The sequence below is a fragment of the Lonchura striata genome, chromosome 3 (assembly GCF_046129695.1).
Source record: "Lonchura striata isolate bLonStr1 chromosome 3, bLonStr1.mat, whole genome shotgun sequence".
NCBI classification, from domain to species: domain Eukaryota; kingdom Metazoa; phylum Chordata; class Aves; order Passeriformes; family Estrildidae; genus Lonchura; species Lonchura striata.
The window spans coordinates 48,161,384-48,183,900 of NC_134605.1; the positions used below are offsets into that span (position 1 = coordinate 48,161,384).

Here is a 22,517-nt window from a genome sequence, read left to right on the forward strand (position 1 = left end):
AGGGCTTTTAATATTTTAAAATTTTTAAAACTTTTTCCTCCTGCTGTAGATGTGTTGAGAGTGCTTACAAGGAGAGGAACTAGAAGCTTGATAAGCTACAGGGTGAGGGCCAAAGGAATAAGCAAAAAAAAATACATCACTGGACACCACTACCCAAGCACTAAAAGAGAGAAAAATTAAAAACAACAACCAAAAAAAAAAAAAAAAGAAAAAAAAAAAGAAAAAAGAGAGAGACCATGGAAATTTATTTACTTTTTATCTATGAACAATATGACATAATTATAGACAAGTTTTGATACACAGGAAAACCCTTTTGTCAACCATTTTTTTTTGCTAAATGAAACAGCACAATAATCTTTACACATTCATATTTTTTGTTGTTTTGTTTTGTTTTTCTTTACAATACACAGCTTTCTTGGGTTGAAGCAAACTGCAGGACATATTGAGTACTGGTATATTACAGCTACTTACATCATTTAAGAACAGCAAATGGAGAAAAATAAGTTATTTAAATATTGATTTCATATACAGAAAGTGCAACTTTGTTAGTTGTTACATAACTTGCTTGACAGTTTTGATTCCCCAAAGGGTGTCAATTAATGCTAAAAGTATCTTGGACTGAAAGTATTATTTATTCTAAAAATAATACAGTACAACTGCACAGCTATGACTTGGTGAATCGACCACTACTGCTGCTCTTAGACATGATGACCTGTTTGAATAATGCAATGTTTAATGCTTCTGATCATGCTCCCAGTCTGCATCCACAGCCAGGCTCATAGAAGAGCACAGGGAATTGCCACCTGGGCAGCAATAGCAGGTTATTGATCAAAGTATATGATTATGATGGTATTTGGTAATATTTTGGGCTTGCTGCTTCTACTGTTAAATAGCTGTTTGAGTTACTAAGATACAATGGATAGATACTTAACAAGGTGAACCTGAGCAGAGCAGATGAGGATTCCAGCAGCAGGTTTCTTCTGTGCTTTCCAAGAGTTAATGAGTGAACTTTTGCTTAGAGCACTGAAGGTTGCAAAAAGATGCAGGAGGTTATGGCTCTTGCAATGCGCCACCTCACCTGCTTGGGGAATGCCACAGGTCACTGAAACCACAGCAGGGAAGCTCAAACACTGAGAAGCTTAAGGCTTTTTTTTTTTATTAGAACATAAACTAGAATTGTAATTCAAGTAAGATTACAAAGCACTGTCTATAAAAGGAAACAAAACAAATATTAAAACTCATAAATCTCAAACTGCTCACTCCAGTCCTGATGGGTGTGATTTGGTTTCCCTGGGTCAATCACTTAAAAAGAATGGATTTACAAAGAGAGTTTGGCAAACAGGTTCAGCTTATTCCCATAATTCTCCTTCTGTTATTAAGAGAGGGGGAAGTGATTAATATGAGAGAGCTTTATTATATGACTTCTCTTCCCTGCAACACAAGGAAATTTGTTTCCTTTTTTATTGCTATAGTCAGCTTGGATTTTTCCCTCGCTCCAATATAACTGCTGTCCACTTAACTTCTACTCTGTTCTGGTCCCTGTTAGGAATCCCAGAAGTCTCAATATTCTTTCCATCTCCTGCTTACTGATAGTCACCATGTAGGCCTCAGAGAGGAACAAGAAAAAAATAATAATTATTAAAAAAACACTTAATTTTAATTTTTTTTCTTTTTTTTTACAATCATAGAATCTACTGAGCTACAAAACAGGACCCATCGAGTTCAACTCCTGGTCCTGCACAGCACCATCCCCAAGAGTCACACCATGTACCTGACAGCATTGTCCAAACATCTTTTGAACAGGCTTGGAGCAGTGACCACTTCCCTGGGGAGCCTGTTCCAGTGCCCAACCACCCTCTGGGTGATGAACCTTTTCCTGATATCCAACCTAAACCTCCCCTGAGACTCAGCTTCAGGCTGTTCCCTTGGGTCATGTCCCTGGTCACCAGAGTGAAGAGATCCATACCCCTCTGCTTCCTGTTGTGAGGATGTGCAATGAGGTCTCCCCTCAGTTTCCTCGAGGCTGAACAGACTCAGCTGCTCCTCACAAAGCTTCCTCTCCAGACCCTTCACCATCCTCCTGGCCCTCCTTTGGATGCTCCCCAATAGCTTAATGTAATTTTTATATTCTGGTGCCCAAAACTGCACACAGGACTTGAGGCGAGGCTGCACAGATTTTCACCAGCTGTACACAGCATGTCTGCTGTATCTCTCCTGTTTCTGTCATATCAGAATATGCTGTTTATCAGACAACAAAGAGAATATTAAAGAGCTTTGCTTGAGAACAATTTCAAGTTGCATCAGTGACTTAGCTGCCTTCATATGATGGTGTGTGGGAGACACTGGTGAAATACAAACTGTGGGAAATAATCCTAACAGCTATCAATTCTACCATAAGGCAAATTAGCTATCATCTGTAGTAAAATGCATATTCATCCACATAAGACATGACCGTGAAAGAGCCAGATATAGTAAGGAGTCATGGAGTAACCACAATCTTTCATTCATCAGTCTGACAGCATTTTATCAGAAGTCATTAGCTCAGTATGAGACGGGGATAATTGGGGCACCAAACAGTGAAGTGCCTTGTCTGGTTTTATACAGTAAATTGACGTCAGAACTGGAAACAGCCACACATCCTGGCCTGTGCCCAGGTTTCTATTCTATCTCCCTTTACCTGCCTGACTAAGCTTGATCTGTCTTCCACACAGCATTTGCCCTACACAAAGCTGAAGGACACACCACATTTAGACTCCAAAGAAAAAGCTGGTTATATGCTATTCATGATAATTTGAATTTGGTATGTAAAACATGTACCCAATATAGAAAAATAAAATCTGTCATTAGTCACATATGCAACTGGAATGTTTCACATGGAGTTAGGCAGAAAAATATCATTGCATCATGAATAATGGCTCATCACATTTGCCAGAACAATGCTGTTTTCCTGTGAGAGGTAATATTAACGCAGTGGTGAGGGATATTAACTGTTCTAAAAATCACAGTGTTATTCACAAGACTATCCAGGAATTTTCTTGGCCCTGCAATGGAATTACTGGATCTAATGATTTCTATGGGACACAATTTGCTTTTTCAATGCAAGTGAATTTTCATTTGCAGAAACCCACTGTTTGGAACCAATATGGTCAGGATACCAAGTCAAAGCTGCAGTATAATGATTGACAATATAACACAGTACACAGAATATGATTAAAATGAAAAGCAGTTACATATATACAAGGCAGTATATCTTGGAAAGTTTAGTAACAACAGTAAATGCAAACTGTAGTGAACAAGGAGTTAACCTGACAACCAAAACCTAGCATAACCCTGCATTTGTAAAAGCACCTCTGCAACACAGGAGATTTTATGATGAGGCATTTTATAGAAGCTACTTCAGCTGGAAGTCACTCTAAATGCAACTTAAATGTGACAGGTTGAAACAAGGCTTGGGAATGTGAAAACAGGTAAAGTGAACACTAGGTAACTGCTTAAAAGCTTATTTTAAGGCAAATAAAAAGCTGATTGCTAGAAAGCAGTTATAAAAATGACCGCAGCTCTGTACAAATAAAAAGAAGCTTTCTGACTCTCTGTGGGTTAGTTGCATTGAAGTGACAGAGATGGACCACACTGAAAACTAATTCCAGGCATCAACTTCAGCCTAGCTAAAGGCTTTGTGGCAACTGGGACCTACACCAAGCAACAGCAAAGATGACTAGGGAGGACTCTGTGTTTAGCTAGAGACTGCCAAAATAAACAAAAGACATTTGCCAAACGGCTTCTACTGGAATTTGCACCTTGATTTGTACCTGGTCTTTAGGACTGATTTCAGGTATCTGGAACCTAGAGGTACAAAAGACCTGTTACTAGTATCACTATCATAAACTCGTGGAAAATGTGCAAGGGTCTGTGAAGCTGTCTGATTCTCAGGCCAACCCTGTGCAGTTTATGAAATAGGAATACTTCAGATGGGAGTGAGGGGGGAGGGAAGTACCACATCTATGTTACATGGTGGTTTCCTCTCTTCTTCAGTGGCCAAAGACTTTCATATCCTTTGAAGAAGATATTTGCCTGTCCTGGGGAGCCACTTCCTTGATCCCTTTAGCTACGTGAAGTAATTAGAGTGATACTGGTGCAGGAAGAAGCAGTAGATTCTCAACCAGGCAATGTCACACTATGGAGCATGTTAAATTGCCTCTGGATCAAGAGGTTTGAAGAGTCTTGCTGCTGCCAGGAGCTTGCTTATGTGCCTTTCCTCTGTGATGCCAGCTTTTTGAAGGAAAGTTTGTGACAGAGAAGGCACTTTGCTCAGTGTGTTGAATCCTGCTTCTGTGAGCAGGCTGGAATACATAGGCAGACCAATGGAAATCAGCCAGTCAGATACAGAGGTGATGAGTCCTGGGGATACAGGTTTACGGCAAATTTCTGTGAGTCCTCCACTTGGAATCTGGGGAGTTAAAAAAGAAAGAACAGAGAACCCTTAATGTTAAACACATCTGCTTGTTTTACAAGTCTTTTTTTGTTTGTTTGTTTGTTTTCTCTTCCAAAATGGTAGAATTTCATAGCAGATGTTCTAATTTATCTCATGTCACATTCATCAGTATGAGAGTGGTGTGGGCTGAAAGGCTCAGATCCCTTGGCCAGAAGCACTGACAACAATTTTGGCAGTATAGACACAGTGGGCAGCATTCAACTGCTTGGCTGACTTTCATGTACCATTCTGAATTATTTTGAGATCAGCAAAGAATACCCAGTAATAAGACTTTCCAGAGTGATCCATTTAATTTATCAGTAAGGCAAGAGAATACCAATTTTGCCTATTACCTCCTCAGATAGACCAGGCTCTCTCAGAAAAAAACATTAAAGTTTTTGGTGGTTTCTCCCTTCTGCTTTTGCTAAGGAGAAGTGGACACTAGTATAGTTTAAGAAAGGAAAAAGGAAATTTTAATAGAGAAGCATTTAAAACATGCCACCCTTAGTGAGGAAGTCTCTGTTACCATTGCTTGCAGTCTGCTTTTAAGATCATTATTTGGTCAAGAGAGAACTATCTGCTCTCCTTTCAACTACTGACTGTCCTCCTTTTGGACTGGGGAGGTACCTTCTGCCCCTGCAGTACCTCTACCTATCTTGTATCTGCTGGATCAATGTAAGGAGTATTTCTGTAGCAGGACTTCTCAAGTATCTCCCGTTACTACTAGCCAGTCCTTTTAAAAGTCTGCTCACAAGGAAGAAAATCTGCTTTATAGAAATACTCACTGCCATGCGATGCTGCTTCCTCAGCTGCTTTACCCGGATTTGGTCCATGTTTGTAGCCACCTCCTTTTCAGGCTGCTCTAAGTCTTCAGAGTACCTCTGTACCAAAGCCTCAGGAATGCCACAGCGACCATGCTGAATGTCCCCAGCCAGACACAAAGGAGAGAGGACAGATTAAAGAAATGTAGCCATACAGACCAATCAATGCAACAGAAAGAGAAGTGCAGGATGGGCCCAAGTAGGAGCTTCCCTCAAGGTTCCAGGAAAACTAAAAAGGCAATCCCTGAAAGACTCCTTTCTTCCCCCCACCCACAAAAAGCTGTACTAATTGATGCTACCAATTCAGAGTTTCTTGGAAATCTAATCATTACTTCCTTTTTCAGCTCTATTCCCCCACATTAGCAGAGAAAGACACATTCCCATGCCCAGTGCCACCAAGGCACCAGCTGTCTGAAAAGATGAAGGTTCAGAATAAGTCTGGGATTTCTGAGTCCCCCGCAACACAAGAATTACTTCAGTTGTAAAGTTTGATAGCAAAGACAAACAAGAGCTGTAGAATGTCTATTTCCCAATGATTGTTGGTTTATCTTGGTCAGTTACCCACAAAAAAATGACAGATACAAAGAATTACAGACTGTCCCTTGGAATGCTAGTGGAATAAAACCACTGCAGTGATTACCACTTACCTTGTCGGAATACGGTTCTTCAGTAAGATCAATGTCTTCAGCTTGCAGCTTGCTCTCTATCACCATTTCCAGGTCCATTCCTCTGCTGCAAGAGACTTTCCTTGCTGATGCAGGACCAAGCTTTACCACATGCTGCTGAACACTAGCAGTCTCTGGGAGCTCTGATAGCCAGGGTGGTAGTGGGCTAGGAGGGCTACTGGGCTCCAGTTCAGAAGATGTCCTATGGACAGGTACTCCATGACAATCAATGGGAATGGATGAACTGGTCTTTTTTACTGGCAAACATGGTGCTTCTAAACTTGAGTGGTTTCCACTTGTGGTCGTGGGAGGATGATATAATCCATTAGAAAGGCGTTCTCGGCATTTTTTGGCAGGGACAGGTGGTGGCTGAGAAGGATTTTTTGGTTGCATTCTTGCCTCATTTGTGCTTTTTTGCTCAGCTTCTAGACCTCCCTTGAGGACTGGAGCATAATCAGCCCGTGCAAGGTCATGAAAACCTTTACTCTGCATTTCCAGAGGTGTCCTTGTTGCATGATGCATCACTAAGGCAGGCTGAGCTTCACAGTTTTTCAGGGGGAATGGAGCAGGCTTTCCACCTGCAGTCTCCATTACGGAGCAGTTCAATTCCTTAGCTTTTCCCTTCTGAGAATTAGCAGCTCCTTTGCCCTGCTTAGCCATGACATCATCTACCTTACAGCTGCCTCCATGACACTGAGGCGGTAAGGCAGAGCCAATTGCCTTTTTAGCAACATCCAGTGAATCCTGAGGAAAAGAATCTACTTTCTTGTTAGCGCCCTGTAAGTTAGTATTGGGTTCTCCCTGGAGATCATCCAGTGACTGGGATCTTGGCCATGTATCTACACCCTGGGGGCCATCCAGAGTTTCATAGCTTCGACACACAGCAACTGGTAAACTTCTGCGGTTCTTCTTCAGAGCCATGACAGCCAGAGGCTTGACAGAGCTCTTCAGAGCATGGTGTCCACAACCCAGCCGGCTTTCTTTTTCCCCTGGCTGCAGAGTTTCTATTGACTTGGTCAGTGGAAGGGTGGGATAATTTGATAGCTGGTTTCTGCTGAAATCCCTAAAGCTATGCTCAATTGCTGATTTTGAGGGCGGAAGACAGGTCCTTCGAGTTTTACCTAGGAACAAATAAATCCACCATTAAAAATAAAATCTGCAGCATAAATAACAGGTCCCTTTCAAATGCTTCTGAAACACAATGATATATTCCCTTTTTGTTAATTTTAAGCGTAGAAGAATTCAATGCCTTTTCAAGCATAAACATTTGATTTGAACTTCAGCTTTATTATTAACTGTTATCTGTTATGTAAAATACATCCAAAATACTTAATATCCTTTGTACTCTCCAATTGGCACAGATTTGAGGTTTAGCTCATATAAACTTTGTTCAGTGTAGAAGTACTGTATCCTACAGTTAGAACTGATACCCTATACTCATTGTATGAAGTAGTTTGACAGGTTTTCCTGAAACACCTCAAAAGACATACATTTTTTAATTTTGTCTCTAATCTTATTATATAAATAATAATGTTCATATTTTTAAAAAGTTTACTAGTTCACATAGGATTTTTTAAAAACATCCTGTTTATGATTTTTTTAAATTATATGCCAGTAGTGTAATTTATTCTTTTAAATGAGCAGCAAACTATCTGTGATGGCAATACAGAGAGGAAGAAAGTGCATGAAGACTGGTTTCGCATCAGCCCCTTTGGAAAACTACTTGCAGGACAGCAGCATTTTACAGATAAAGATCTTATGAGATGGAAAAGTGTTTCAAAAAGGAGATTCAAGTGTGACTAATGTTAGTATTAGTCACAAGTCATAGTGGTAACTTTTAAGCAATGGATGCTTTCTTCTTGTATTGTTTGCCTTCAGAGCTTTATCCTGATAGAAATTCAGTGCTTGGCTTTTGAATAATAAACACTGTTCACCTTGCATATGAATGAAAGGACACATTTAACCTAAAACAATAAATACCTTGCTTTCTCTTGCCTCTTACTCTGCTTAAGGAGTTTAAAAACCAAGTATCCGGGAAACTAGCAAAGAAAATGGTCACACTCAAGGAGATAAAAGGAAAACAGTCCCATCCAAAACAGTTTAAATCAAGGTGAGCCCATAAGGACGAATGCAGGCACACAGCAACTCCTTTCTCAGAAGCTCACACTTCAACTGCAGCTGAATATCACCATTTCCACAAAATGCTAACAGAGACACATCCCACACTGAAGTTGTTGCTGTTGGTGCTACCTTGAGTTCAGGTAACTCAGAAAAGCAGCAGAAAGAACCTCTCTGTCTGCACTCTTCCTGGAGATAGGCCATCGCCTTCTGAAAATAACTTGAAATCACATTAGAAAGATGTGTAAGAAAAGTTACATTCATTTTTTAGTGCCTCCAGGCACTAATGACAATATTTAATGAGCATGGAAAGGAGTGTTTTCTTTCCATGATTCATAATTGCTAGCACATGCCTGACCTGTGCAGTAATTTACCCTGTTGTCTGAGACTTTCTGTCACAGCTCATTATACAAAATCCATATACCTTCTTTTCAATCTGATATATTGATCAGGGGTTACACTGATTTTAGTAAAGCCCATTCAGGAACCTCAGCACTAGAAGAAAAGTTGTGGAAAACCCTACTGCTGTGCAATATAAACTCTTACTGAAACCAGAAGAGTATCTAGTAAGCAGCATTTAATTTCTTTAAAAATGGGGTATGTCTGTGTAAAGCCAGTAGCCTGAGAACAGAAAAAAAAAAAAAAAAAGAAAAAAAAAGAGAAACAGAAAATGAAGAACAAAAGAAAGGAAAGAGAAATTTTGTGAAAGTAAAATCAAATCTTTAGTTCATTCCAACCCTGTTAGGCATACATACAAAAATGAGGCGAGAATGGGAGGAAGTTCAAAATATATAGGCCTGTAACATATATAACAAAACATGCAATCTTTAAACTCTCAGCTCCAACATGGTTTAATAGATAGTTCTGGGGGTTCAATGCTACTGCTTTGAACAAAGGACAGTAGCTGAGAATGTAATTTCTTTTAATGTTATTTAAGTGAAGAGCAGTATCGGGAGGGGAGCTATGATTTATTTCTCTTTTTGCATCTATTCCTTCCCTCATCCTGACTGTCAGGTGTAATTTCATTATGCTTCTGAGACACTAAAACAGGAAGGTAATCTTTCCTGAAACTAGATTTTGAAATATATTTTAAAGTTGTTTTCACAGAATGGAGAGTTACAGAAATAATGTCCACAAATGCAACATTCCCTACCTTAAGAAAAAAAAATAAGAAAACAACCTGAAAGGGTTAAAGTGCATAGCTAGTAAAGTTTAAATGACATTTTAAATGTTATGTTTTTTTAATAATAACTCTAGTGATTTTTGATAATTTGGTATTTTGGGAATAAGTCTTTTGAGCCCTGGTACAGTTATGCAGACTATTGCCTTTCATAGGGCTGTAAACCATAGAGGTATCTCTGATTCAAATGTGTGCAGAATGACACAGATGTGTGGGTAAAAAGTAAGACTACAAAAGTGGTCCTTGCACAAAATGAATGCAAAGCTTATATTATTTCCAGGTTCAGTTCAAGCTACAGGCAATACTTCAACTCTTCTGTTGGATGTTATAGTGCAATTCTTGCTAAACAAAGCACTGTCCACCTCTTATGATACTTGCTATTACCATACAGGGAAGGAACTTTTCCTTTCCTTGTCATCATCTGCCTCAGAACAGAGGGGACTATCTTGGGGAATCTTTCTGGAGGTACCATAGCATTTCTCACAGTATTTTTTTTTCCTCACAGTCCTCAGAAATTTAAGTATGCAAAACCAGACACAGAATGCAGTGTCCAAGTCCCAGATTTTACTAACTTCATTTTGGTATTGCTTTCTGTGGGTATATTTTGGGTGCATTTCAAACTGCTCTGTTGACACAACAAAGATGATGGTATCTTAGATATACTGGCCTCATTGCTTTTGCTATTGATTACAAACTAGTAGAAATACACATGACATTAAGCAATGTAGGCAACATGTTCTTTTGCTTCCTTTTTTGATTAATCAGGACTGAATGCTGAACTGCTTAGGTTGTTGAACTGCCTGGTACTACGGGAATCTGGGCATCTGTTTCTGAACAAATCAGAGAACACCCTTATCTCACTCAGCCTGATAAAGGCCTGGTTTGTCTGCTCATTCAAGACTGCACATTGCAGGTGCAATTCTTATCTCTTCACATCCCCCTGAAAAAGCTACACAACATAAAAAATGAAGGTTCAAAAAAGCCAGTCATGAACAGTGATGGGAATGACCTACAGGGAATAATTAACAGGCCTTCTCAGAATAGCAAAGAGATGACTTGGGAGGGAATATGACAGAGGTCTATATAAGATACTGTTAGGTATGGAGGTTCTGCGGAAGACCAGAGACATTCATAAAAAGTTTCAAGAAAATTGATGAATGCCAGGAAACAGCTTCCATATTTTTAAGTCCTTAAATGAGTCATTCCCCAAGACTGTCCTGGGAAGCATCAGATATACATGCTCTGTACTTATACTATTCTGTACTATCTGCTTTTGGCCAGTCCTGTGAGAACCAGATTTCTGATATGACTTCCAAATGCACCTCAGTCTGTTGACACCTGCATGCAAAACAAGCCCAGAAACTGCACCATTGTCACAAGTCTAAGGGACAGCTTGCTCTCTTTGCCCTGGTGCTATGTGGACTAATTGCCTAATCAAGGATGGTTACTTCCTCCTCTGAGGTTTTTTCTAACACTGGATAGATCACAGACTACACACCTTGCTCTCTGTGAATTGAAATAAAATGACAATGCTGCTGCAAGTACACTGTAGATACCTAAAAGAATATCCCAGTATTTCTGCAGTGGGACCCAGAAAAGTACTTAACAAAGATACTCTGCTATAGTACACTGCAAACCATTTTCTAGCCAGAATATAAGAGCAGCTCTAAAATCTTGAACTGATGCCAAAGGATCTAATATCAACCCCAAACTGGACACTGTAGTAGTAATAAAAATATTATGTATAACAATTCCCCAGAAAATCTGAAGATTGGCATCTTCTCAGAATGCACTTGCTCTTCATGAAGTACAGATCTGCACGTTATATTTATACCAGACAAGTGACTATCCTAAATGAGACCATACTGTGCTTTGAAAAAAATATGCATATAAACAACTATGGACCATGAACTTTGCAAAGAAGGTGGAGTACTTTTCAGATTAAATAGCCTTGACAAAATCTCAGAGTGAATAAAATGTTCTTTTTGTAGTAGTTTTCAAAACAAGCAGTAAATGCATTTGTGAGCAAAAATGATGCAGAAATGCAGCAAGTCATACATAAAAAACAATATAAAAATCATCAGCATTTCACATTCTGAAAAACTCATACAGAAATATTAGTTTAAACATAAGTATCTAACCAGACAGGCAATGCCAATTACTTTCTAAAGGTTTTATTATATTGTTAAAATAAGGAAAATGTACAGGCAGCACTTTAACTTCAGAGTTACAGATATCACTATGATTGTACTTAAAGATAAAAAGAGAAGAAAATTGTCACACATGCCATATATTTAGCTATGATTCTATTCCAGAATGCTTAGTGAATGTGGATTCCTATTCAAGGAAAAAGCCTCCCCTCCACACTTTCAAGAATTATATACTGTATACTGTCAAATTCAGTCATTCAGCTTCAAAGCAAATTGCCATTTTCCTCAATGAATGGTTATTTTTCAGTGGCAGACTAACATGCACATACTAAGAGTAGGATTCTTAGCTCTTATTTTCAATAGGAAAAATGGCCACTCTAAGGGGTGTACAGAATACATCTATATTGTTCTTGATTTCCTATTTATGGTGAATCTTAGCAATGAATCCAGGCAGTCTGAGGCCAAGATAGCTCAAATTTTTGGAGTGAAAATGCCCAACTCAAACCCATTTCAACTCTTTTAATAGATCATCCCTAATGACAAGTTTAGACCATCCCTAAAGTAAAACATGCTCAATCAGCACAATAACTTGTTTCTTCAGATCAGAGACAGTAATCTCTATTAACAGCATCTGTCTTGGTAATTTTTCAGTGCATCACTTTTCACTGATGCAGGATAAGGCAATGGGAACTCATATCATCAGCATTTTTTTTATCGTTTATTTTCCTTCTCAGTAATTTAACTTTCTAGTGTTCATACACTAAAAAGTCCTACATCTCTTCAGCTGCATTCTGAGGAGATGGCAACGCAACATGCAAACCAAAGCAAACAGAAAAATATGGCCTAAAATAAAGAACATTTTTTCTTAACAGCTTTTGTATGGGCTCAAAAGAAATCCTTCTAATCTCAGTAAAGTTCAAAGACTTCTCCACTGGTGGTCTCTTAGACTTGGGCCATCACTGTGTAACCCGTGCAAGCCTCATGCGCCACTGTGGCATGAAAATATGACTGGGAGCGAAGAAGGCAGGGGAATGGCAGAGAGAAAGACTTGCTTTAGGGACATGAAACAATGACTCTTTGTGAAAGGGGATTTGTTTCCTACTAATGCAAATAAATTAGTAACAGTAGCAGTGAAAACCAATGGCTCAAGCCAAGAGGGAAAGAGGAAATCAGAGCAAAGGACAAAGTCAAGTAAGAAGCAGTTTGTGTTAACTAGGAACAGGAGCAAAAGTATATGAAGATATCCACTGAAAAAAAAAAAAATGCCTGCAGGAACTATTAGGTTCATTGCTGTCACCATTACCATTCTCCAGGTTTTCACTGCTTTCGTAGCAGCCAGAATCCCGAGGAGAGCATCCGCTTAGGCCTTGGCCTTCAATGAGAAGTTTCTCCTGAGATCCTGACTGGTCGCTGTTACCTAGAGGATGTGAGAATACAGTGAAAAACAGGCAACAGAAAATGCAGCTGAACTTCTCAACCTTCCATTTCAAACACCCTTATCTTGTGTGTCCAGAGAAGGGCAACACAACTGATGAAGGGAATGGAGCACAAGCCTTATGAAGAGTGGTCAAGGGAGCTGAGGGTGTTGAACCTGGAGAAAAGGAGGCTCAGGGGAGACCTAAATGCCCTCTAGAATTGCACTGTTGTAGCCAGGTGGGGGTCGGCCTATTCTGCCAAGCACCAAACAACGAGACTAAAGGAAACAGCCTCAAGTTGTGCCAGGGGAGGCTTAGTTTGTGAATTAAGAAAAATTTCTTCACTGAAAAGGTGGTCAGGTGCTGGAACAAGTTGCCCAAGGCAGTGATTTAGTCACCATCACTGGAGGTATTTCAAAGATATGTAGATGTGGCCCTTAGGCACAGGTTTAGTGGTGGACTCTGTTGGACTTGCTGTTGTGGCCCTTAGGGACAGGTTTAGTGGTGGACTCTGTGGGAAACATTCATCCTGTTTGGTAAATGATTAACAACAGCCTCAGCGGGAGTGTGAGGGAGCAGTGTGGTACACAATGAAAGCAGAATGGAATTCCTGTGCTCCTCAGCTGTTTTGGGACCAAGTTCTGCAACTTACCACCACAGAAATTTATTTAAATTGATTGTATCAAAGTTCTTTCTAAGATTTAAAAAAATCCTCCAACACCCAAACCAGAAGAAAAGAGCTGAAATGAATGTAGTGGAAAAAAAAAAAAATCCTAATTTTGAATTACCTTCCAGAAGACCCAAAGGAAGGATTGGGACTGAGTCTGGCACATTAGATGCTGTCCCCTAACAAAGGATGAAGGGACATGAAGGAGACTAATGGTGCCAGTTCCCTCCTTCCCTGGTCTGTGTAAAAAGCCAACACTCAAGTGTGGTCCATTCAGCTTGCGTACACTGGATTCCAGGAATTTACCCAGAATTTTTGTCAGGAATCGTATTTTGTAAAGAAGCTAAATCTGGAGCTGAAGATACAGAAAATCAGTGTCATGATCCAAGAATACAATTTATGCTGTGATATTTTTCCCCTTGCAATAAAATGTCAGAAATGGCTACTCCAATTCCTACTCTCAGCACATGACAGGTAATTATGGTGTGGAACTATGTGCTGCCCATCCCAGATTCCATCTGGTCTGGTCCCCATTTCTCTTTCTCCTCATCATCCTGACTTGGAGCTGGAATTTGTACTTTCCAACCACCAAATCTTCAAGTTTGCAAACCAAAATTGAAGGGTCCTGAAAAAAATATTACTTCAGGGAAGTTTAGCATCCAAAATAGGTCTCCAAATAATGAAGAGAAGCTCATCTTAGGTGACAAAAAGCTACTCTAAGTGAAAAGAAAGTCATTATGTAACTGCAACTTTATTAGTAGCTAAAGAAGGGCAAGGAAAGAGTGGATGCCTCTTTGGGAAATGAACAAGAAAACTACACAGGCCACACAGCACTGTCAAAAGATATTCACCACACATATTGCTGTAATTGAATTAAGCTTTTCCCACTTAATAACAGCTGTTTAAATTGCTGCTATGGAAGTTTAAGCTAAAACATAGGAATTTGCACAGAAGCAGCTGAGAATGCCCTCACACAATCCATTACACTGACTCTGCTTGGTGGATACCAACCTTCTACTGACACTTGGGCATGTAGGGTAAATTCAGTACTGTCTTAGGTTGCTGCAGCTAGGCTCTGCTTATGCCTGTGCAGCAAAGACACCCTTACCTGCCATAGCTTATTCCACTTTTCCTTGTCTTTGCAACCACCCACCCAAGACCATGTGGTTCAGTGAACAAAACTGCACTGTTGTACATAGGTAGGTTGGTTGCTGTTTTTCATTCTTTGCACTTGACTAATATATTTGCTCCCTTTGAAAATTTCTGTGTTGTCATGTACACAACCTGAAGCTACCTTTACAATCCTGCAATTAAGAGTCCAAGAACCAAAAGCATGTGCAGATGAAATTAATTCATATTACATTTTCTCCACAACCTTCTAGGCTTTGATTTTTTTAACCCTTGATAATCTCTCCCTTCTAATCTGGAAATGTCTTCTTTCCTTATCCTCTATGTGTCAACCTCCTATTTTAGAGCAGGTTATCTCAGGATTTCTTCTTGAACAGTATTCTAAATTGTTATGTGTTGTTGATATTAATTAAATAAGTTGGGTGGTAAAACTTACACAAACAGAGTAATTCCAGCAGAACAAAAGAAGTCTTATGTCACCCCTCAAAAATCTAATGTTACACAGGATTACCCTGGAAATAACTATATTAGGAAAAAAGAGATCAAAATCTTGGAACAAGTTTCCTGGTTTAAGGGGTTCACAAGGTTCTTGGCAGAGCTCTAGTAAAACAGAAAACCTCAAACATCCCACGTACTATCATATTCCTGAAGAAGTTCCACTGCTGTGAGGAGAACAGCTCTGTGCTCAGGATCTCGGATGTTCAGTTCATCCAAATCTTCTTCTTCTAAAAGCTTAAAGGTATCCAGATCTTCATAACCATTGAACAGAAAAGTGGGCATGTGCTCCTGCACAAAGGGAAAACAATGAGTGGTAAGACAACATATTTCTTCAACTTTTTTTGTCAATAAAGATACTAAGATTTTTGCAATAAGCAAGAAAATTAAGAAGTTAAATAAGTGCAAACCATTGCACAAAAACAAAACGATAGCATTGTAGTTTGCCTAAACACTGGTCTGATTTCAGGGAGGTAGCTGGGCCAGAACTAGAATGCTGCACGTACTGTTGTGTTTGGAATGCAGGGTATTTGATGGCCTGGGTATCCTGCTACCTGAAGGCACAACGAGGCATGGCTGAGGGGAAAGTATGAGGGGTGAATGACACCCCACCAATTAATCCCAAGCACTTCTGAATAGAAACATGGGGAAAAAATATTCCACTTTAAAGACAGGATAGCTGTTGTTATTTTATACTTTTTGCTTGCCTCTGGAGTATGCTAGCCTGTGGTCATACTGTGCAACGATTTACGGTGTCTGAGTGCACTCGACTCACAGCCTGTGGCACTTCATCAAGCCTGACAGGCAGTTCTGCACTTCATTTATTTTCACTCTGCAGCTAAGACCTGATTCTGCTAAGCGGTGTGACAATCTGGTGTGCAGGTTCCAAAACTAACAACTTCAGAGGTCCCTTTCCCTGCAAGAAGAAGTGAAAGGGTAAGCAGAGAGAGAGAGAGAATTTGGACCTTCAAATTGATGCGATCCAAAAGATCCTCAACAGACTTGGGCTGGGGTGGTCTACTTTTTCTACGTCTCCTGGTGGGCCGCTTCGGCTTCTCTTCTTCTTCATTTAACACATCCACATAGATAAATTTGAAGGTGCCAACTTTGTTGTTCAACAGACCCATCCAAGTGCCCATGGGGGGTTTGCTGATTATATCAATGATGTCACCTTTCTGCAGACCAAAGAAGCAAGAAAGCCATTTAGTTTTCTGCTGGATATTTAAGCAAACACACCCACTTAGATTTCCAGATACATGGGATGGACAACACACTTCAGTTTTCAAAGGTTAACCATAGCTTTTGCAAAGATGTCTGATTATATATGTTTTACAAATGGAAGAAAAAGGAATTAATTAGGTGACATGTCTCTGAACAAGTCAACAACAGACTCCAACTGTCCAGATTCATGAATCTGCTGACATCTCTGTAGGAGCATCAGTGCCATTTGGTACAAAAGTCTCTTTGCTTGCAACTACCTGAAATTTGTGCAAACAAGAACAGGCTCAGTGTATATGAGCAGAATTTCAAATTAGATCTCCTGACCAAAGGAAGCCAATGCAGAGGGAACCAATAATATTGCTTTTCCTAATGTGCTCCTGACCATAATAAAGAAATGGAGACACGACTGCTTTTGCATGCCTCAAGAGCTTACCTTACATACATCTGGTTTAATAGGAATTAGCTGCCCTTGCAATTTTAAGTAATGAATGTAAGGAGTCAGATAGTTTGAGTTGAATATAGCATAACTAAAAACAATCAGAAAAATTAAAGGGGGATGATCACTCAGTTATCAAAATATTTCAATATTAATTCAAACCAAGTTATATTAACTGAAATACTTTTAAGAGACACTGTGTGCAGGTGCATGCACATTTCTTCCAAGAGTTCTGAAAATTTTTCCATTGAGGATTATTTCATTGTGGCAGACAAAGTATTTTTCCAATCTTTCAAGCAAAACCCTTGCAAAATGGAAATGAGTTCATGGCACATCTTTAGTTTTCCAGAAACTAAAGACAGAAGTGTCTTTCCATGGATGCAGAGAAACACTAGTAGTTACTTATGTTCTATAACATTTTGTTATCCTATAATTGCCATAGAAGGAAATCTTAAATGTCAAAGACAGGTTAAAGGGCTTCAAAAACATACAAATTCATTAAAAGATTAAGAATTCTACAGTTATTGTAAAAAGGTCTTAGTTTTGAATTTTAGCAAAATAAATGTTTGACTCCTTAAAAACAGATATAGCTGGTACCTTGAGCTTCAGAGAATCTGTATCATAAGGACTCGGAGTAAAATCAGTGTGAACCCTGGCTCTTCCACAAAAAGGTCCTCTGTAAGGAGGCTCTTCATCATCACCATCTTCCGATTTCACACTCTCCCTGTTGCTGGTTGAGGAATCTGTTGTACTCACTGTCTGACCACCTGTGTGAGAGACATAGTATCAGTTCACAAAAAAGTTTCTTTCTGAAGAAGTTCAGAAACAGAGGCAAGACAGAAAATGAGTCTTCTTTCCACAAAACATGGTAATTAAAGTCAAAAGCCCTCGAATGCTGCTATTTCTTATACACATGTGGATGGGAGAGTTATCTACTCTACATTCGTGCTTTCCTGAATTCACCCTCTCAATATTTAACCAAGAAGCTGTTTAACAAGTGTCTCATCTATGGCACGTCACAAGAGATTGACAACATCTTTCTGGGAAGTTTTGCTCACAAAATGTTTGTGAGGAAAACAAGCTCTGAAACGTGCAAGGGGGGTTCCAGAATCCCTCTCAAGCCCAGAAATTTGGTGAATAGTGTAGCAAGTTCACATTATGTGTGTTTCATTTTGGCTGTTTCTTGTAGAGACAGTCAAAACCAGAGAGGTTTTAAATACTACTCTTCCTTTAGCCAGATAATGAGAGAAACTCAAGGTTTCTCTCGAGGGAGGGTAGAAAGCCCATCTCAGGATGACCCAGTGCTCAGGAGAAATCCAGAGTAAAGATGAGTCTGTTTACTACTTGAACAGTAGTAAACAGGTTCATTATTACATAACATTTATATTAGAATATTTATATTGTAATAGGCAGAACCCACTAGAAAGAAAGCAGACTTTCACTTTTCCAGGGTACTGTATAAACAAAGCAAAAAACCCCATCTTTGCACCAAAGAGCTTAAAATTCTTTGTAAACACCTAATGACTAACCCCTAAGCATTTCCATGTTTTAACCACTGCTTCTGCTTTGACTTTCTCTGATTCTGCTTATGGTGGAGATCTCTGCTCCCTGAAGCCACAAAAATGGAGCAACACAATTACAACTGAACTTACTCATTGAGCTCTGACCGCTTAAGGAACTCCTCAGGCTCTCCACTGAGCCACCAGCTTTCAGCTTGGGTTTGTCCAGGGAGTCAGTGTCTGGTGGTGGCGACTGTGGGGAACCTGGCACGATCCCAGGGCTGCACTCCTGAAAGGGATTGGACCATTAAGGTTTGATAAATGAACACAGGCACTGATGGGAGTTGCTTGTCCACCTCCAAGGAAAAAGATTCTGTTTTCCTGCTCTTTACCAGACAGCCTGCAAACTTCTGTCTACTTACTGAGCAGTACCCAGCTGTGGTAGAAACTCCACTTTATTATGCATGATAATGGTGATGGGAGCACACAGACCAGTCTAAAAAAGCTAGCATTGTAAGTATACAAAACTCTCAATTCAAGGATTTTCACAACACATTATATTTTGGCCAGCAGCACTTGCAAAATAGCTAGTGCCAAATTTAGGTCTCTGAATCAGAATTTTGTACAAAGATGAACACAAACTAATCAAACAATACAAGTGAGACACAAAGCAATGTTTTTGGGGTTTTTTTTCTGTTAATTTTTTATATCATTGCTCATTTAACTATAAGAACCAAAAAAGACTTAGCTAGAAAATGCAGCCTGTGCATAGTACAAATACTTATAAATGCATAAATATAAAAAGATTTTGCTACGTGTATGTTCTAGTTGCTACAGTGTGCAATAGTTGAGACAATTTCTCTTTTCATTCAGTCAAGCATTACAGAAAATCAAAAGGGTTTTCCTAAACTGAAATTCTGTCAGACTTTGTGAAGCACAGTTAAAACAAAGCAGAACATGTGGCCAGCATAGCTTTTGCTTGTTTAATGCATGCAGAAAGAGATGATGGAACATATTTTGAATCATGATGCCTGAAAATTATAAATATTCTAAAACAACTGTGCCAAAAACTTTGAAAACAAAAGAACTGTAGCTCACATACAAGAGTGTTTTGTGGAGATGTATGTCCACAAAACTTTCAGATGAACGCTATTATTTGCATGCTGCAGAATCATTAGGAAAATCTCATCCCAGCATTATGACTTCAGAGGAAAAGCGAATCTTAAGAGAGACAGAGAGCAGAAGTATTGCTAAACCACTGTAAAGCAATTTCTCAAAAGATCCCTTTTCTTTGGCAGACTTTGCAGAGACACACTGGAAAGCCAATCAGACACCAAACTATCTTCTTATAAATATTAAATCATGTTACACCTTAAAATATTTTAATTTTAAGTTTAAATTAAATAACCATAAGTGTAGCACTGCTCTGGTTATAAATAAGTATGACTAATGAACAGTTCTGCAGGAGGAGATATTGCAATCACAAAGCATGGCATAACACTGGCCATATTTTGGCCTCTCTTAGTGCATTTTGATTCTTCAGTTTGGGGTTGTTACTATGAATGTTATGAACTGCTCCTTTTACAGGCACTAAGGCTTTGCATTAAGAGCAAAACTTCCACTCCCCATTTCTCATAACTGCGAGCATCCCTCGCGACCGGACCGAGCCCACTGGGGGGCGGTGTTAACCAGGAAGAGCTTTGCTTTTCCAGCGGCTTCCGACCTATTCCTTACACAATCCAAGTGGCAAGCCCAGTTTTAAACAAATGCCGAAGATTTTTGACACTCCACTAAAGGAAAAGGGAAAAAAACAGCGATTGTTTCTAGGCCACTGAAATTCAAAGTCTAATTTAGAACTAATGTACTTCAGGTTTGAAGTACAAAAAAGTTCTTGCCTTTAAGAATAGACTATAAAAATCTGTAATGAAAGAATTATAGGAAAATCTTCTGTCAGATGCCCCTTTCTGACTAGACTGGGCTTTGTTTTAATGGGCTGCTGCACAGGGCAAGCTATGATGGAGAAAAGACCTGAAATAGCAGAGAAGAGCTGCATATATGTGAAGTTATGCTGGGAATTTAAACTAGGGTGTAAATTGCAGATTAAATATATTACTATGACCCTGTGTCACAGACTTGGTTCCCCTAATAAATTATTATAGAAAAGAAATGGAAATAGAGAGTGAAGTGTGTAATGCCATCTATGACAGACTTTTGATGAGCTACTTAAATGAAAATCTGAAAATGCATTTTCCATGGGACTGGCATCTATAGGAAGCCATTTCACAGTGAGGGATTTTATAAGAACATAGGAGTAAGTCACACCATATAATCTTGTTAGAAATTTCATCAGAGATGCCTTGATGCATAGGAATCAATATTGATTATCACCTCTACATTATTAAGTGGATTCCACTGCAGACCTTACATACCTGCTCAGACAAAGAGCTGCTGTATTTTTTTGACATCCTTTTCTTCATGGTTTCTTTTACAGACTTCACCTTTTTGCCCAGAGATATACGCGAGGCAGAGGGTGATTTGATCACTTCTTTATAAACAAAGTCTCCTTCTTTGCCCTGCAAAATAAAACAGGGCTTAAGCCTTTAAAACAGAAGAGCCATTTTCTCCCTCAGCCAGCAGTTATTGCAGAGATGTCCAGGCAGACGCAGGACAGCACAGTGTCCTGTTGCCTGCTCCAAATTCACTGTTGAGACTTTGGGCAAACCACTGTAGCAGTTCACTGTTGCTTACTCTTAAGGCCTGATCTGTCAAAGTATTGTGTGTAGATATGCTGGGGACTGTTAGGATGTCTTTATCCTTTGAATTTCAATAAGTATTTGATCTGATAGAAAGCCCTATGTTTCAGGCTAAGCCTTTCTAACAGGACACACGACAGAAGTTGTGGCTCCTGTTGTTCAATACTACAAAGACTTTAGCAGGAATAAAGGTATCTCTGAGATACTAGCCAAATATATATCTCTATGTGTGTGTATATATATATATATATGTGGATATCTACATTTGGCCACCTAAATTTACTTTTTATTTTCAGACAGGATTCTGCTAACCTCTGTGGTTTTACTATTCACCCTAAAAAAAAAAATACAACAAAAACCAAACACCACAAAAAATGTACTAAATCCATCAACCATGGTAGGTTAAATTAGCACTGTTTTTTTTAAGGCACACAGCAGGGTACTGATGAACTAAATTAGCTAGTCCCTATATAGTGGATGACAGAGACCAGCTGCTTTGAATTCATTTAACCATTTCTAAACCTGCTTAAGGTACTGAGCTGTGTACTTATATCACAAGTACACAGTTAATATGGATCAGCTGACATTTCACCAAACTTGTATGATTCAGCCCTTATACAGATTGTCCAGGCAGGACATTAAACTTGGCCTTATGTTCTACTCTGTTTCAGGAACCACTGAGCAATGCAGCTCTACTAGATGTACTCCAGCACCCTCCATTGGCAAGGGTGCACCACAAATCCCAGGACAAAAAAGGACCAAAATCCATCTGGCCCAACAGACTGACTACTGAGTTTGGTCTCTGATCTGGTTAAATTTAGCTACAAGAAGACAGCAAACCCTAAAATAAATGCACTATATTGTACATGAACTAATGTACTATATTGTGCATTAAAGATTTATCTTTTTTTTCTACATTTATGTATGTTTTCTACTTCATCTTTGTTCTTACAAAAAGTTTCTCTGAAATTGAACTGATACTTCATTTCTGACAATCCATTGGTTTTCCCCTTAAAAGTTGTTAATAATCACAACTTCATTGGTAATTTTGGTCTTCAAACAGAAATTAAGGACAGCATTTTTTTTTTTTTGTGCCTAATCTTTTTTGAAAAAAATGGACTTTAATGGACTTACATGTTTTCAAGAAAAAAACCTGCTTTGATACACACGTGTTGATCTAGTGCACTGCATCTCTCCCACTACTAATGCTCCCAGGGACGAATATAAAATCTAGACTTCACACTTCCTTATATTAAAACCAATCTGATCAAAACAAGTACCAATGTTTAAAGATAAACACTATAGGTTCAGAAGTTAATTTGTTTGCTGAGTTGAAAATTGATGACGAAAATAACCACCCACAGATTTAGCAAATTTAGGGGTAATTTATGATGACTTAAAAAAAAAAGCAACCAAAAAACATGCCCAAAAACCCCAACTGACATAAAAAATAATATAATGCTGACATATAAAATGGTTGACCATTTAGACTTAAGTG

General features: G+C 39.0%; 1 protein-coding gene across 4 annotated transcripts in view; it reads right to left on the minus strand.

Annotated features, from left to right (window-relative positions):
- Positions 1–228: 228 nt before the first annotated feature.
- Positions 229–22,517, minus strand: part of LOC110468846 (SAM and SH3 domain-containing protein 1) — a 526,389-nt gene continuing 504,100 nt past the window's right edge. For all 4 annotated transcript variants that reach the window (XM_021527028.3, XM_021527027.3, XM_021527030.3 and 1 more), the window contains exons 12-20: positions 20,696–20,839; positions 18,420–18,555; positions 17,365–17,534; positions 16,076–16,285; positions 15,251–15,401; positions 12,709–12,822; positions 5,940–7,078; positions 5,257–5,388; positions 229–4,447 (exon numbers count right to left, since the gene is read on the minus strand). In XM_021527028.3, the coding sequence (XP_021382703.2) occupies positions 4,187–4,447; positions 5,257–5,388; positions 5,940–7,078; positions 12,709–12,822; positions 15,251–15,401; positions 16,076–16,285; positions 17,365–17,534; positions 18,420–18,555; positions 20,696–20,839 (2,457 nt within the window). In that variant the 3' untranslated portion in view covers positions 229–4,186. The remainder of the gene's footprint in view (positions 4,448–5,256; positions 5,389–5,939; positions 7,079–12,708; positions 12,823–15,250; positions 15,402–16,075; positions 16,286–17,364; positions 17,535–18,419; positions 18,556–20,695; positions 20,840–22,517) is intronic.